Source organism: Balaenoptera borealis (assembly GCF_965194805.1).
Source record: "Balaenoptera borealis genome assembly, chromosome: 3".
Classification (NCBI taxonomy): domain Eukaryota; kingdom Metazoa; phylum Chordata; class Mammalia; order Artiodactyla; family Balaenopteridae; genus Balaenoptera; species Balaenoptera borealis.
The window spans coordinates 115,300,471-115,318,370 of record NC_138866.1 but is presented as its reverse complement, the minus strand read 5'-3'; the positions used below and the strand labels follow the sequence as shown (position 1 = coordinate 115,318,370).

At 41.9% G+C, this 17,900-nt stretch overlaps 1 protein-coding gene across 1 annotated transcript in view; it reads right to left on the bottom strand.

Annotated features, from left to right (window-relative positions):
- The window catches only part of LOC309624840 (IQ domain-containing protein H-like), a 126,832-nt gene that overhangs the window by 66,073 nt on the left and 42,859 nt on the right, over positions 1–17,900 (bottom strand). Inside the window, 2 exon segments of the mRNA XM_082383547.1 lie at positions 96–382; positions 4,112–4,232. Coding sequence (XP_082239673.1) covers positions 96–382; positions 4,112–4,232 — 408 coding nt within the window.

Genomic DNA, 17,900 nt, shown 5'->3' with positions numbered 1-17,900 from the left:
TCTTAGAAGCTCCCTCACAGTCCCTGTTGCATAGGCATGGACGTTGTGGAGTCTTTACATATTTCAGTATTTCATACGGCATCAAGTCGACTTACCTGCTGCTCCATGGTCCTTGGATCAATAAAAGTCACCAGGTTGGTGGAAAAGTAACCAATCACATTTTTCATTTTACAAGCATTTCCAATTTGAAGGCACAAAGAACTGAGAACTTGGGGATCCAATGAGGTCTGAGGCATGGTGGTCCCAGAGGAGATGAAGGGACCTTCGGCATGAAACTGGTCCCCTGTTGACAGCATTCTGATTTCTCCATTGGGTTCTATCAGCATGTCCACTGTCAGGTTGGTGACGCTCTCTGAAGGTGGGTATGCTTCGATCACGCCTCCTGGGGGGAAAAGCATGGGGTGGGTGAAAGGACGAGCTCACATGGACAGTGCCCATTAGAGCGAGGGGAAAGAGCCCAGGCTTTGGCAGAGGGACTCAGGCTCAGAGCCTGCATCTGCCATGTCTTGTGAGACTTTGAGCAAGTAGTTTCAATTCTCTGAACTTCCTTTCCCTCATTTTTAAAATGGGCATAATAAGACCTACCTCACCAGACTGTTGTGAATCTTTGTGATACTGTGTCTATAGTATTTAGCCCAATGCTTGGGGTGTAGTAGGACTCAGTGAATGGTAGTTTTGATTGTAACTAGGAAGACACTGTAAAGATCATCAGGCCTATGCCCATTCAGTACATAAACAATGAACCTGAGGATTATAGCAAATCCCTCAGGGGGAATTAACCGTACACAGTCCATAGTTTGTACCTTGATGACCACTGCGCTTTCTGTTCAACTTCACTGCTTTTTGAAATTTTGACAGGTTAGGGCTTTTATCAGGCATAAGAGAACACTGACTATTATGTCAGCCAAAGGACTACTATATATAGCTGGTTGTTTTAAAATATAGAGCCAGGAGATGCTGCCATTCTTGAAGAACAGATAAGCTTGCTCTGTGCTGATAATGGGAGCTTCATAATTTATCTTATTTTACCTTTTGCTCTGAATAACAAAAATCATAGAGGCAAATTTGATGTTCATAGCAACAAATTAGCCCTGGATAAATTTGTGGCCCAGCTCATTGGTGTCCACAAAATTCACATGGCCCTATTTTCTATTTTTAGGCCTAACTTGTAAATCCTACTGTATATATCCCTTTTATAGAAAAAAATTTAAATATTATTTGTGAAGAATTAGATAACATAATGTAAAAGTAAAAACAACTAAGTGTTCCTAGACAAGGCAGCCTCTGAAGCCTGACAATATTAAGATAAACTTGCCCTGTATTTCAGGAATTTGCTGGGAGGTGACCTCTGCCCACAAGCTTTGAACAGCATATATGGTTAAATCCTGAAATTTTAACAATTCTCAAGTGCAGCCATCTGTTACTTTATACAAAAGGCACTTTCTTTAAATGTCTATAAATGTGGTTGGAGCTGGTCCTAAAGAAAACTGAGTTTCAGAAGGAAAACTGATTTATCTTTTCGGTTGGTTTGAGATGTGCTTTTCTTTAAATGAGGTTTCCTAGTGGGTGCTGTACCCAAATACCGGTTGCCGGGGATTTAGCAAGGTAAAGGTAACAAAACAACAATGACACAATGCACAAGAAAAAGCAAAAAAACCTACTGAGTCTCTCTGATTCAGAAAACGTTGTGGCTTTAGCTATCACCTACATTTTGAAAGATGGTGCTTCAGTGAAAACACATTGTCCTTTATAGTTACAAGATTATTTTACTTCAAAGTAGCTTATTTGTATTGTCTTCTCAGCAATAGAACCACGGTTTTTTCACTGTTAATTTTTTTCCTTTCGAAGCAATTAATTCCTCTTTTAAAAATGTATTGCCTTTGATATAATCCTATGACAATGTAGAAATCAAATCTATAGCACACTTTGTGACCATAAGCACACTTCAGAGAGTAGAAATGAAATGAAACAGGCAATAGGGGAAGATGGCAGGAGATGGTGGCCTAAGGGTCAGGAAACCTGGGGGAAGGCCTCTTTCAGTCAGTGAGCATTTTATGCAGGGCCTGCTGTATGCACTGGGCTCAGAGCCTGGCAGAGGTTTGAAAACACATGACTTACCAGAACTGGATTTTTGAGACATGCTAAAATTGTAGGATCTAACTGTGTTCCCATTCACCACAAATTTGTTGTGTGATTTTGTAGTCATTTCCTAGCTTTAAGCCTCTTTCTTTGTCTGTAAAATTGGCTCAATAAAGCTTGTTCTGCCTCCCGTAAATAAACACTGTGATTACAACATGGCTGAGAGAGAGGAAGAAAGGATAGAGATGAAGGAGGTTGAGGCAAAGCCTAAGCTTGTGGTTATACAGCTCAGGTGAGACAGTGGCTGGGAAAACCCTTTCTAATCTACAAAGCTCACATGAAAATAATAGATTAGAGGAAGGTTTGCAGACTGACCTTAGAAGATCTGGAAACTTCCTAACATCCTGTCCTGTATGGACCTGAGATCTTCATGGTCTTCCCCTCCTAACTTAAAAAAATCCTTTATCCTTAGCCATTTTTTATTATATGTACCTTATTTTCTTCCATTTACACAAGGGGTTGACTCTTTCAGCTTTACTTTTCTGGCAGTGGGTGCATGTGGAGATTTGTAGAATCACAGAAATTTAGATTTGAGAGGACACTAGAGACCATGAAGTATAACTGCCCCCCCGCTTCTCCCTGCACCAGTGAAGAATCCTTTTTCAGCATTCCTGTTAGATGGTGGGCCATCCGACGCCTTGCTTAAATAATTCATTAACAGAGTGTTTACTATGCCCTTCCACCCCACTCTGCCTTGCAGTATATTCCAACGCCCAACAGATCTGTCCTTTCCCATGCGATCTCATACCCTGAGCTAAGAGGTATTCCTTGGTAAATATACCCATTGGCTCTGGCCAAGACTCCTGGAGCAGCACAGGGGTAGCCTTTTATTGGCTCTGCTATGTAATAACAGAGGGATTCGGGGTGAGTTACTTAATCTTTTGTACCTCAGTTTCCTCCTCTATTAAAGCAAGGGTGATAATGGTACCCACCTCATAGGCCTGTTGGGAGGATCAAAGAAATTAATATAGGTGTACTTAGAATAGAGTCTAGCACATAGTAAGCACAGACTCTGGTTGTTATGTTATCTTCACTGTGCTATTCTCACCACTGGCTTGTTGCTGCTGCTGTTGTTAGCATCTGATATAATATTATTATAATACTATTATATATTCATGTTAATATATTATCATCGTTTGACAGTGGTGAAGAGTGGAAAGATATCTTCTGTGGTCTGTATCCTAGCTTTCCCTTATAATTCACGTGGGTAAGCATATAGGAATATCTGCCTTACACTGTAACCTTCTAGAGAGTGAGGGTCAATGTGTGGCCGTGCCTCTGTGTAGCACTCCCACAGGACCTCTACAACTGGGGATAAGCAGCATTTGCTCCATTCATTCCCTCATCCACTGACCTCCTAATGTCATTGGAAAATTGAGGAGAAGTCAAGAGGAGGATGATGAAAGAAACAGAGGCTGACTTTGCTCCAGGACTGTAGAGGATCTTATTTACAAAGTCTACCTGCAGAACTGGAAGTGAGACCACTTCTGCTCTCCTAGAAAATGGAAGGAGAAACTAACATTTCTTAAAGACTTATTTTGAGTCAGGCTCCATGGTAGAAACTTTCATATCTGTATTTCATTGAATCCTCCCAACAACCCTGTGAAGTAGGTGAGGAAACTGGGCCTCTGAGGGTTTAAGAACCTACGTCAGGTCAAGGATGAGATCCAAGCCCAGGTCATCTGATTCCAAAGCCTACTTCTCAGGAGAAGTCTGTGGTGCAAAAATATGGTCAGAATCTTGAGCTATGCATGGCACACTTGGTATGCTCAGTTCCTGCTTACTTAAGAGGCTGAGCGCAAGATAAATATTTAGGCAAAGTTTAAAAGAGAAAGAAGATCTGCTTGTAGGAGCACTTTTCTAAACCAACACAAGAGTTGCAAGGTATTCAAATTGGCCCCAGGTTGACCCAAAACTAGAATTCAAGGTTGTGCAGACTAATCCTCAGTAGAAGCTTTACAGTCTTATTTACCTTGACTGAGAAATGTTTGGAGGAATTTCCTCCATGTCGGGAACCGTTTCTCATTGACTGGCTGTGCGTGCTGTGCTAAAACGCCCGCCAGCTCCTCGGAGATCTTCACCAAAGCTGGCTCCTGCAGAAACAAATTAAATAGAACCACAAGCAATTTTACTACAGAAATGAAAACTGCTTGTGGAGTGATTAAAAACCAGGCCTCCAACAGGCAAAAAAAATGTGGTTACTGTTTACCCAGAGTCAGAAAGCCATTTTGAAAATATTCTCTATTTTTCCAGCCATTTCAATGTTTATATTTCAAAGTGACTTGGCCCCTAAATATTGCTGGTAATCGTGCCTGTTGTCTCCAAAAGGCAGCCTTCTGTCTGGGCAACAGGTAACCCCAGTTTCAGACCCACAGCAGCCTGACCAATGGCACGTCCTCGGGCACCGTGCCTCCCTACTCTGGGCCTCAGTCTCCCATTGTGTAAAAGGTGGGGTTCACTACCTTCTCCCTAAGGCCCTTCAGACTGGAATTTTTTTTTTCATTAAAAAAGATTTTATTGATGTATAGTTGATTTACAATGTGTTAATTTCTTCTGTAGAGCAAAGTGACTCAGTTATACATGTATTTATATTCTTTTCCATTATGGTTTGTCACAGGATATTGAATATAGTTCCCTGTGCTCTACAGTAGGACCTTGTTGTTTATTCATCCTACATATAATAGTTTGCCTCTGCTCCTCCTAAATTCCCATTCCTTCCCTTCCCTACCCACCCTCCCCCTTGGCAACCCAGATGGGAATGTTTTTTATCTTATGACCCTAACAGAGCTGATCTTGGGAGAGATCATGGAGTTGGCAGGGTCTTTCTTGGGCACCTTCATCTCTTTAAGCCGTGCCCATTCCCCGTGGTTGGGGGGCCTCCATGTAACTCTGGTATCAAAGCCTTAAACTGCGGCTGACCCTGTAGAGGTGGGATTTTAGGAGGGGGCAGGTTGGAAGAGGGAGGTGGGGAGGGGGGCTGGCCTCAGTCACCTGATGTACCCCACTAGGTCATAGCCTCATCTGCCTAGATGTGAGGCTGGCCCCACGTCATTGTACAACAACCCCAAACTACAGAGCATCCTGTCAAAATGAAAACAGTAGGAAACCCTCTGATGAATAAGAAACCTGGCTTTTTGACATGAAAAGACTCGGTTTGTCGGGACATTTTGTTTTTGTCTTTTTTTTGGAAAGTCTTAGACTATCTAAAATTTTTTAGATAGAAGCCACCTCTTCAGATATTTTTTCTCTCAGAAGAAGAGCAGGGCACTAGACACAAAACATTTGATGGGCAGGATTCATATTCAAAATATGGGACATTGACAAGAAAAACTCAGGCTTGCTTTGCGTTGCTGGGGAACTTTCTAATCTGTGAGTGAACATCAGTATTTGGAAGAATCAGAAAAGAATCAGCTTTGGCGAATGGGGCAGGAAGGAATCTTAGAAATCATCTGTACAGCCTTTTTTTTTTTTTAATTAAGGTATGTACAGTTTTTTGTTTTTGTTTTTTAATTTATTTATTTATGGCTGTGTTAGGTCTTCGTTTCTGTGCGAGGGCTTTCTCTAGTTGTGGCAAGCGGGGGCCACTCTTCATCGCAGTGCGCGGGCCTCTCACTATCGCGGCCTCTCTTGTTGCGGAGCACAGGCTCCAGACGCGCAGGCTCAGTAGTTGTGGCTCACGGGCCCAGTTGCTCCGTGGCATGTGGGATCTTCCCAGACCAGGGCTCGAACCCGTGTCCCCTGCATTGGCAGGCAGATTCTCAACCACTGCGCCATCAGGGAAGCCCTGTACGGCCATTTATTTTCAATTTCCCTGCCTTTAAAAAGTGATTGTCCTCCCCCCTCCCCCAGCTCCTTGGAACATCTGATTCATTCTGGGTCCCGTGCCCTCTGAAAATCTACAGTAGAAGACAAATAAATATCTGAGAGTACACTCTAGGCAGGTCCCAGTAACCTGAATAATTTCTGAAATATCCAGAAAATCCTGGTGGGAGAGTCTCATTAGTTAGCTTAGTAAGTGCTTGACGTACAAAACAAAAATGCCATGAGGAAGGGAGAGTGCCGGCCCGCCCACCCTTGTTCAGGATGGCTCTCTGCACAGTTGGGGGTCGTGAAGAAGGGCAGGGGAAGCCAGCTTACACAAGGAGCCTCTGCCTTGGGAGTTAGAGGCAGGGAAGTTGCTGTCAAAGCCTGAGCACTTCGTATGCTGCACAGTTTACATCTTCTCTGCTCTTTACTGTACATTACTTCCATCTCCCCGAAGCCCTGCATCTAAACCATAAACAAGCACACAAAACACGCAGTTCCAACAACCTGGACCCCCCTCTTGGTTCCTTCTTTGAGCACTGTCCTCCACACCCATCTTTCTTTTTGTTTTACACTTGTTTCAGTTAAAACCATCCTACTCTATCGAAAAAGACCAATTGTCTGTGATTCATGCAGTGCCCCAAAGCTGGGACGATGGAGCACGTCTGTAGGTTCCCACCCTGCTTGGGAAACTAAATGTCAAGGAAGGAACCCATGCAGGGCAGGCCCTCTACCAGGACAGTGGAGACTTCCTTTCTGTTCTGCCCTGATTAAAGGGCCCTTTCTGCCCTGTGTCTGAAAGGTGTTGAACCATCTATCCAGTGATCTGCTATCTGCTATCACATCAAGTCAGTTCAAGAGAAGTAATTCATTTATTCATTCATTCATGCAAAAAATGACAGGTACTTAGAGGAGTCAGAATCACTGAGATAGACAGTGGAATGGTAGTTGTCAGGGGGAGGGGGAATGGGGAGTTAGTGTTTAATGGGTACAGAGTTTCAGTTTTATAAGATGAAAAGAGTTATGGAGATGGATGGTGGTGATGGTTGCACAACATTATGAGTGTATTTAATACCTTTGAACTGTAGACTTAAAAATGGTTAAGATGGTAAATTTTATGTTATGGGTATTTTACCACAATAAAAAAAATTGAGGAAAAAAATTACAGAATGTCAGGCCTAACTGAACTAAGGAAAAAGAGTGTTTATGTGTTGGGGTGTGGGGAGACTAGAGATGGAGGTGAGATAATGAAGGAGTATGTGAAAGCTTTGCCACCTAAGTCTTGAAACTAGATCTCTATCTGTTTAAGGATTAAGGCAAAACTCCTCAGTACGACACACAAAGGCCCTCTGTGACCTGGCCTCTGATTCCTAATGTAGCCTCACTTCTCTCCTTTCTGGCTTTCAGTCTCACCCCAAACTGCCCTGGCTCAATGTCTTTCCTCCGCCTTCCTTCCTCCCCTTCCTCACCTAGCTGACTGCTCCTCACCCTCTCTGAGTTAGTTCCAGTCATACCTCCCCCAGGAAGCCTCCTCTGCCATCCCTGTGGGGTATCCTTTCCCCATGCTCTCCAGCTCCCCGGGGGCTCCTTAATGGCGTGGTCAGTGGCTTTGAGGTCAGGCTCCCCAGCGCTCGGTACAGGGAACACTCAATATTTGTGGACTGAGTCGTGGCGGTGATAAACACAGGGACCCAGCCCCGAAGAGCTGAAGTTACAGAAAAAGGGAAAATGTGAAACCTCGCAACAGGTTCCCTCCTTGCTGCCCAGGGACCACCTGGGGGGATGACTACTTAAGAAGCACCAGTTCTTCCTGGGTGGATTTTATGAGATTCCCGGCCTCTGAGGGGTACTGGAAAGACAAATGAGGTGACATTTATGAAGTGTCACCTCCGATGCAACATGCTATGTGAGGGCCAATAATTAACTTGTGAGGCTGTAGCTTGCAAGAGGCATCTGGACACTGTGTCAGGCTGCCCTCACTGCCTCTGCTTACAAAGCCAGCCATTCTGCCTTGATCTACAGCGTTTGCGCTGTGTACAAAGCCATAGCAAGGGGGTAAATTTCCTAGAGGAAATTCTGCTGTGGAAATTGTGTCCCATCATGAGAAGTACAGGGCCGAAGGCACTGGCAGGGTGACATTCGATAGGGGATGCTGGGGCACACAGAGGCAGCTTGGGGCCACGAGGAACTCTCTAAGAAAAAGATATGCAGAGGAATAATGGGGTGGGAGGTATTAACTGTTCAATTTATTTCTTTATTTTGAAAGCATCTGATAGGAAATAGAAGGATTATACTAAGAATGGCCTTAGTTCCAATGAAGAGACATCAGATGCAAGTTCTCAGCTTGTGGGGAGTTTCTGTTCTCTAGTGTTTATCATTTTGCATAGTTCAAACACAATTACCACAACTTGAAGGGCAGATGCTGATAAGGGAAGATCTGTAGCTATTTGGGCTTATTCCTTTCAGAGTAAACTTAAATACACACTGATGCACACAGACACAGATGTACAAAACTGTGACACACAAACCCCCAAATTCATGTGAGTCATCAGAACAGTATTCATAAAATACTTTCTCTTGTCACAGCAGGCTCACATTCATTATCTCCTTTGGTCCTGACACCAACACTCTGAGGTGGGCCAGCACAGGATTATTTCCCCTGCTCTACAAATGGGAAGTAGAGGCCCCTGGAGTGAGGAGGCTTGTGTAAGGTCACTGGCTGAGTTGTCAGATTCTGTTATTGGGTGATTTTCAACACGTGACTGAAGACAGAAAACAACAGAGTTGGGGAAACCATTGCTAGTTTGCCTTCTTCCCCACTGCTTTTCACCCTTGCAAAGTGTGTGTGTGTGTGTGTGTGTGTGTGTGTGTGTGTAGAATATCTGTTACAAGCCAGCAACTGGGGCACACATTCTCTATCTTACATACTTATGAAATGAGTAGTTCAATGAGGCACATCAAGGTGATAGACTACTGGTTAGTGTTTCAGAGAGTTTATCATTCACATGGAGCAGATCGTTTAGAGCTAACAACTCTGGAGGTGTGGAAAGGAAAGCTTAGACCTCATGGGTGATAAACAGATGTTAGAAAAATACCCTTCACTTCTTGAAAAAAATAAATTCCAGATCTTCATTCCATTATGATTGCACTGGCTCTGGCAATGCACATTAGCTGCTGGCCTTTGTGGAGCTAATAGCTCTGGAGCAATTCCCATCCAGGAGGAACCTGAACCGCATCTGTGCCACTGCATAGCCTTGTCACCCTGTATCCATATTTACCCCTCAGAGTGCATCAGTGATAGTCATGACCTTGGAGTGTTCCAAGATAACTGCAGGGCCTCCATCAGCCTGACCAATGCATCCTAGAGATGCTTGTCTATCAAGCATGGACCTTGCCTCTCAGCTCTCTCTCTTTTTTCTATCAAGAAAGTATAAATTTGAAGGAAGAGGTATTTGACTGAAAGAAATTCAGGATATCTCAGGAGAAGCTGCTAGCATATCAATTTAATATTGCCCTCAATGACTAAAGCTACTTCAAGCTCCAGAGAGTTAACTTTCCCAAGTAAATTCTAAGTGTGTGTGTGTGTGTGTGTGTGTGTGTGTGAGTATGAGTGTGTGTGTGTGTGTGTGTGTGTGTGTTGGGGAGGATGAGCAAGGAGGAAGAAAGAAGACAAATTAGAATGCTCTAAATGTCAATCTCACCAATACTCCTTTTATTTCAGAAGCTTCTTTGCTGGATTGGCAGTGGTGAATTAAGTAAAATAACTTCTCGGCTAATCACCTCCCATCTCTCACGTCAGACATTGGTGTTGTTCAAAAGAGAAACCAAGGGACCTACCTGGATGATTCTGCTTTATAGAGCCTTCTGATATCCCTAAATGGAGGAATAGGGCCAAAAGGGCAAGACAATCACTTGAAAAACTAAGCAAGAATGTCAGTGTTGAAAGAGGCCATCTGGAACATCTAAGACAAATGCCTCGTGTAACAGAAGAGGGGATGGCGCTTCTACACTCATACAGCGAGACCACAGGAGCTCTCTGGCTGCCTCTGGCTCTGGGGTGAGTGGTTTCCACCACCCCTGCTGCCTCTTTCAAAGGGAAAGTGTGGGTTCCATGAAAGGTGCTCAGGATTTGAAAGGCTAGCGGCACAGAGATGGAGAGAAGGGAGGGGTTCCTTATTTGAGTGTGAATTTAGGAAGGTTACTTCGCTTGCACAGGACACTTTTTACCACTATAGTTATTTTGTAGGTAAAACAATAGCTCTCTCTTATTGAAAGCTTACCATGTGGTAGGTCTGTGCCAGGGATTTTATATTTATTATCTCAAAGCCAGTCTCTGAAGTAGTCATTATCATCTCCATTTCATGTCACACACCCATGAAGTAGCAAACTGGGATTCAAATCTAGTTGCTACCAGTATGCCATAGTGTGATGAGATCTGGGTCTGTAACTGCCATCAGTGGGCATTGATGGTCCAGCTGGGTCAGATTTAGATCATCCACATGTGATGCTAAGTCTGTGCTGTCAAATTTATGACAAATGGTAGAATGGACATCTGTTGTTGGCTGCCTAGCATCTTTGTCCCCTCGTTCCAGGTAATGATATCCCCAACTTCCTTTCAGGAACTGTCCCTACCCCATTCTTAGCTATGCAAGAATTGAGAGTGACTCCACGCTCAGCTCCAGGGATGGGCCCCTGGTTAGCAAAGCCATACCCTGGCCACAGTGATTGGTTCAGGAGGGGCACATGACCCAATTAGGCCAATCAAGTGTTAGGAAACACTTGCTGGGGCCTTCTGAGAAAGAAGCTTTTATGCTCTTCTGAGAATGCTGCCTGGTGAGATGTTCTCTCTTCCTATTACCTTGACTGGGGACAAGCTCTAGGAGCTACTTGACTAAGGACAAGCTCCAGGAGCCACTGGCAGCCATCTAGCGACCCTGGGGACAGCCAGCCTTAGGATGGAGCAGACATTATGCACAGTACGGAGGAGTGGTGGAAAGTAACTGGGTCCTTAGTGATACTGAGCCACTGGATTAAGCCTTGTCTGATGCCAGAGCCAATCTCTGGATTTTCACTTAGCTGAGATAATAAATTCTCTTTATTTTTTATTTTTATTTTTAAAAATTCTCTTTATTTTTAAAGTCATTTGGAGTTGGATTTTCTGTTATTGAATATTAAACATTTTAAACTGATACAAAGGGGTGGGCCAAACCGTGTATCCACAATCCATGCTGGATGCTTAAGCCAGCAAATGCTCTGATCACTCTATGCATTGGTTACTCTCATTCTGCAGTCAGTAGTGAGGTTTTCACTCATTCCTTTCCATTAAAATCATTAGCAATCGTCCCTCTTTAGAGTGCAAAAATAGGCTGAGAGGATGAAGAAAAAATGAAAATGTCTTCAGCAAGTCATAAACTACTTCCCACACCTACTTAAAGTTTAAGGACTACCTTAATACTCCATGTTTAATTGTTAATTGAGAGTTTAAAAATCAAAAATGCCAACTTTGCCTTCGATGAGATGGAAAATTATGCTGCTGTAGAAGGTAACATAATGTAAAACAGCCAACATTACCAAGGCACACAAATGCTTTTGGTATGTAAAATTGCTGTGTAAAATATTTGCTCCATCTGCTGAAAGCGGCAAAGACAATTTTCCCTTGATAGCTAACGGCCCATCTTGGCTGTGTGGCAAGTGATTCACTGCGGTGGCGGCTCTCATTAAACAGAATGGTGAAAATGCGGTATATAATTCCATACTTATGTAGCATTATCCACTCGCTGCTTCTCGAGAAGTCTGTCCCTCATTATCCAGGCCTCCACCTTGCACCAACATGCAGGCCTAGCAGTTGATTTGACTCGAGAAGCGTTTTGTCCAACTGAGGCACATATGTTGCGCCTCCATTCCAAAGCTCAGCACAACTGCTTCGCCCCGACCAGAAACGCTAGAGAGGTTCATTCCCTTTCAGCTTTCCAGCTCTTCAACTGCTGTTTCTTTTTCCCCCTCTCCACAGGGGGCCATGATTTTCTTTCTAGGCTCACCCTGTCGCGCTGCATGCTGGGGGTTTCAATAGATAAAGATTAAGCATTTCTTGAAATTCTTACTTGAACTTTGCACATACACAAAAGCAGGAAAAATTTTTCCCGTGGGCCAGAGTGGCCACCATAAAAGCCCGACAGGCACTGCCCTTGGTTCATGGTGTATGTGGTCGTCTGTGATCGCTCTCTTTAAAGGAGTTGTTTACACTGTACTCTGAATTACTTCAACATCTGCTAAAGGAACAATTAAAAATAAATAATCCAGGGTGGTTTAAAAAAAGAAGAATATGTTCATGTTTTGGGAATAAAAAGTAGTTACAGCAGCAAGTGGTAGATTTTTTTAAAGATATTTTTAATGTTGGACAATGGGTTTAAAGGCAATTATATTAAATATGAGTGACATCAAGTAAAAACATATGACTGTTTTAGAGATTACACAATATTTTAAAGCAGAAACCACGCAGTTTAAAAATCAACCGTAAATGGTAGTGGCCATAATTATTATTATTGACAATAGGTTTCTTTTTTTCCAGTTAGAGAAATATCGCTGGTTGAGAAAACTGCATATGCTGAAAAAGCTCTTTAGTTGAAAATTAAAAACAAAAGAAAACACATGTGCCCTTTGGACTTGATTTTTCATTCAAGTAGTGGGGAGCGGGGTGAATTTGTCGACTGAAATGGGAGACTATCGGGAGGATTTATATTTTAATTTTATACAAAATAAATGGGCAAGCATCTGCCTTTCTTAATCGGAGTCTGTACCTTCTTTGATATTTCCACGTGTACAGAGGTATTGAGGCGGATGTGATAGCATTATATATTTAGTATTGTTTTTTCTACAGACCATGCTTATTAAAATACCAGGGTAATAAATCAGTGAATTCCAAAAGTGAGGATTTTTTGTTTGCTCTGGCACAATTACACGAAAGTCTGGGTCTTCTCAAGGGCATCCCTCTCTCACCGAGGGGCTTGGAGGACAGACGACCAGAAGCAAATGGCGCAGTGGCCGGCAGAGGAGAGTAAAACCCACTCTGAATCTGTTCCAAATATCCGTGCCTGCTCTGTGGCTTGAAGCAGATATTTCCAAAAGAACTCCAATGGGGACTTCCTGTATGTGAAAACATAACCAATTCTTGTTCCTCTCATCTTTTGCTTTATTCCTTCCTTCCACGCTGTTATCACGAAAACTGGTAGTTAAATTCAATTGATTCAAAATATTCTGGATCCATATGGCCGCCAACCCTGGAGCTGAGGCGATAGCGCCTCACTGCTGTTCTCAAGCATTTGCCTCTCCCCTAGTCCCCAGATGGTGGGAGTAACATTTAAACCTCCTTTTCTCTGCCTTGTACAATAGACCTTGGCACCATTTCAACTGTTTACTCCGGTAATTAACAGCTCTGATACCACAACAATTACAACTCCTATACTCTCACCACAATAATGCTATGAATTAGTGAGAGCTAATGGCTGGAAGGTAGAGCGTTTCCAGACTGTGAGATCGGTGCATTTTTAGAATAAAATAAAAGGTACAAACAGCATGCTTGCAGTAGACAATGATTACCTAGTAATTAGTTTACACAAAGCTTCCTATTTAATGGCAAAACGCTGTAATTAACGTGTGACAGAAAATCAAAGGGTACTTTGTAAGCATATGAAAAATTAACACTGCAGGCCCATAGCTTTATGTACTGATTAGAAGCATATTAAATCAATAGGACACACAAACCAACAGCTTGTATAGCTGATTATTATAGGTCCTCAGAAGGGGGACCCAGCTTTCATTTAACTTGGGGAGGCAATTTTCCTTCTCCTGTCATCTTCCTCAGGCACAGAGAAGCACCTCACACCCAACCCTGGCAGCTTCATGAAAACAGCCATTGAACTGGAAGAAAACATTCTAAGTCATTTTCAGAGATAAGGAAAAATATGTAAATGACTAAGACTTTCCAATGATTGCGGTGACGTGCTGCTACACTAATTAGAAAAGACACCAACTGGAACCAGAAAATGAAGCAACCGGGTCTCAATCTTGTGGTCAGAAAAATCTCTACTTTATCAGGTCAATGCCTCTTTATACGACATGTAGGAAGTTTAAATAACTGGAATTATTTTCTGTTTTCAAATTATAAGAAAGCAGGCTGCTGTCAAGGTTTATTCTTTTAAAGGCATTATCTGGGTAAATCATTGGGTAGGCACAACTTGGTCAACATTCTGTATCCGCAACAGCCACAATCCTGCGTAATGATAATTGATGCATAGAACAATGTTCTGGAAGCCTACAAGACGCTACAGGACCTTCTGAATCACCATAAAAAGATTAAATTGTATGTACTTGTTCAATATTACCTACAATTTAATTGTAATGCAATTCTATGGTAATATTAATAACAAGTAGCATTTCTTGAAGTCTTATGTGCTAAGTACATTGGTAGCCAATCCACAAAGGTTATCTCAATTAATTCTCACTACCTCCCCAGGAGACAGGTACTAATATTATTTCTCTTTACAGTTGAAGCGATAGAGACCTGGAGAGCTGAAGTGATTTGCCCATGGTTCCCCCCGAGTAACCTCCGTGTGCCTAGGCTGTGGAACCCACGAAGCCAGGCCACCTCCTACTTATCCTGAATGTTCAGTTATTCATACTAGCCTATTCCAAACCTCATTTTGCTTCAAAGGAAGTTTACATGTCAACCTGGAACAGGAGACTAAAAACAAACAAACAAAATATGTGGTTGCTTATCCAAAAAACAGGGTTTTAAAAACTCACTATATTTTTAATGCTATGTCTGATTGTGAAGATGGGCTACTTACTCTAAGCTCTATGAGAATTTACAGGTTCACTAAAATGATCTTGTTAGTGTACTAAGTTGAGAAAGGCACTGAAAATTTGTCACCCCCATGAACGATCAAAGGGTGATATCTAAAACTCACTCTCCTCACCCATGCACATAAGTAGGTACGTGAGGCAGTTAGGTTGCAAAGCCGAATCCTACAGACCCCCCAACAGGGCCTCTTCTCTGAAACTATGAGGTGTGTGTACCGATGGCCCTCTTACATCTCAGCCTGCTGGCAACAGGACAGCAGCTCTCCTGTCAGACAGGAAAGGGAAGAAATTTGAGAGCAATAGCTGTGGGACGTTTGTGTTTCCCACAAGTCTCTGTAGAAAGCAGACAATCTGCCACAAGGGCAGCAGGCCACAACGGCAGGGACCTGAGGGAGAACACTACTCTAAGGCTTTCAAACAACGGGTCTTTTCTAAATGGATTCAGCTCAGTGTGGCAAGGGCCCAGGGCCCGGAGGAGTGGACGTGTGTTCCAAACTAGGTGCGGATCATTTACTAGCTGTGTGAACTTGGGCAAGTCACTGCACTTCCCAAGCATCAATTTCTCCATCTGTAAACAGAGTGACAATACCTTCCGTATCAAAGTGGTGTGGAAGTAAATGAGTAAAAACTTCCGTTTTTTTCTGAGATTGAATGAGTCAATTCACATAAAGTGCTGAAATGCCAGGACTCCCATGGATACCAAAATCCAAGAATCCTCAAGTCCCATGTATTAAATGGCATTGCACAGTTGCCCTCCGTATCTGCGGGTTCCACATCAACCAGCCGTGGATCAAATATGCAATGGTACAATTCTATTATTATTATTATTAAGAAATATGGGGAAATGTCAAGACCTTATAGTGTATTCATGGGTCTACGAAATGCTAAATCTCACATCTAGGCCAGTATTCTGGCAACTACTCTTCTAAAGCAGTGTCACCAGGCCTCACTACCACCAAGCCAATCTTCTAGGAGCGAGGGAGGGAAATTCTACCCTTTAAAAAAAGAAAGAAAGAAAAAGGCACAAGAAGGACTAGTACCACAACAAATGTCTACCTGGGTCTCCCTACACTGTCTTAGGTGAGAGTATCCAGCAAGGTTTTTCCCCTACAGCTGTGTCTTTGCTTAAGCCTTTATTCCTACTAAATGAAATCCCCCCGACTGGGGAGTGGGGACTTTGGAGCATGCACACATGTGTAGATTCATTGAACCTTAACAAGCATTGAGTACTTAAGTGAGTGAATTTACTGGAACCTGTTGGCGGAAGTAGGTTTTGTTAGCTGGTAGGATGAAGAGAGGAAGGTTGGTACCAAGCCACCATGAAAAAAATGAGAGTTGTGCTGTTTTCATTGTGGCCATCATGTAACATTCTGCTTTTGCTAAAATCACCTACATGTCAACACTGATTTTTAAATGTGACTTCAGTGTTTTAGCATTTGTTGATTCCATGACTTTGTTTCAAGTCTCAACTGCAACCAAATAACTCTCATTCTCAATTAGATAGGTAGAAAAAAAGATGATCTTTATATTAGATCCTTGAGTCTACACTGAATCATGCCTACATCTAAAACCAATATTTGCATAAGATGCAAGAGCCTCTCAAAACAGTTCAAACTCCCATAAACAGCACTGTTTTTAATCTGTTGCCTACAACATACCAATGAGAAAAATCATGGTATCATGTCATAAACTGCTATGCAAATGATGCTATTTGTAAGTATTAACATAGTTTAGTGCTTACAGTCATATTCTCATTTCTAATAATTCTCCCAGAATGGAGTCTTTCTCTGGACTGTTAGCCTGCAGGATAGTCTTTCATCAAGAAGCTGAAATTTTTAATAACCTGCCAGTGTATGTTTTGTATGTGCCAGGCTAGGCTTGATGACACAACATCTTCATTATCAAAAGAAACAGGTCTACAAACTGTAATAGGACATTAAAACATGCCTGTGCTCATAAAGTCATGTTTTGATGTCTAAATGTGCACCATTATGATGGTCTTCTGGAACAAAGGATAATTCTAATCCTAAATTTTCAATAGTTACACTCAGTGGAGATTGCGTTTCACTTCTACTCTGAATGTGATTTCACTTTGAAGGCAAAAGAATGTCAAAAGTCTCCTACAAAAAAAAAAAAAAAAGCTCTTCAGAACTACTTTATTTTTTATTTTTATTTTTGGCTTCTAACCACACCCTGGCCAAGCACAGGTCTCAGAGTGTAAAAAGATTTCATAATCATGATTTTTCCCTTGTTAAGTTAAAAAAAAAGATTTAGACAGATTATTAATTATTCAAAAGTGTCACATTTGACAACATTAACAATAATGCCAAATGTATTTGGTGACCATTTAAAACGGTATTGTTTAAAATACTTGAAATTAAATAATATATATTCAGGTTTCTAAATGCAATTCAGCCAAATGCTAATATTTTAAATAGTTTTAAAACTTAAAGTCAAACATTTCAAATTTATCATAGTCTAGTGTCAGGAGAATTTTATGAAAATTGGTTTGAAATATTGAGACCAGCAAGTACTTTGTACTCTAACATTTCAGTCTTTTAGATTAAAAAAGTCATACTTTTCATGGTTTAATCTCAACAGTTTTGCTTAAACATTTTTTTTATATAAGATGAAACAAAATCTAGTCCAAGGAGAACACAAGAGAAACCTCTATGGGCCTCAAAATTAAATACATTTTCCCTGTTTTATTTTTTTCTAGAAGAGTAATTCACTTTGGTATCCTTTAAATAATACGTAAAAAGCTGGCCATGACAGGTACTGCATTTAGTCCATTTACTGATGGAGGGGGAAGAAAAGCCCAGAATAGATCATGAGGAGAAAAGTAACATTTATCAAAGGGAACTCTCTCTTCTGACTGTTCTCTAGATTTATTCATCATTTCACTTTCACAAGAATAATGGGGTTCTCTCTTGTGTGCCCCTCCCTTTCTATCACTTGTGTCTTGATTCATATACTCGTATAGTGGGATGCTCAAAGCAGATGCAAATCACTGCAGAGCCCACTACTACAGACATCGGTGGGGAAGGAATCAGTTAAGGGAATTTGCGTCTGAATTTTCCTCATCAGTTATGCTTTCA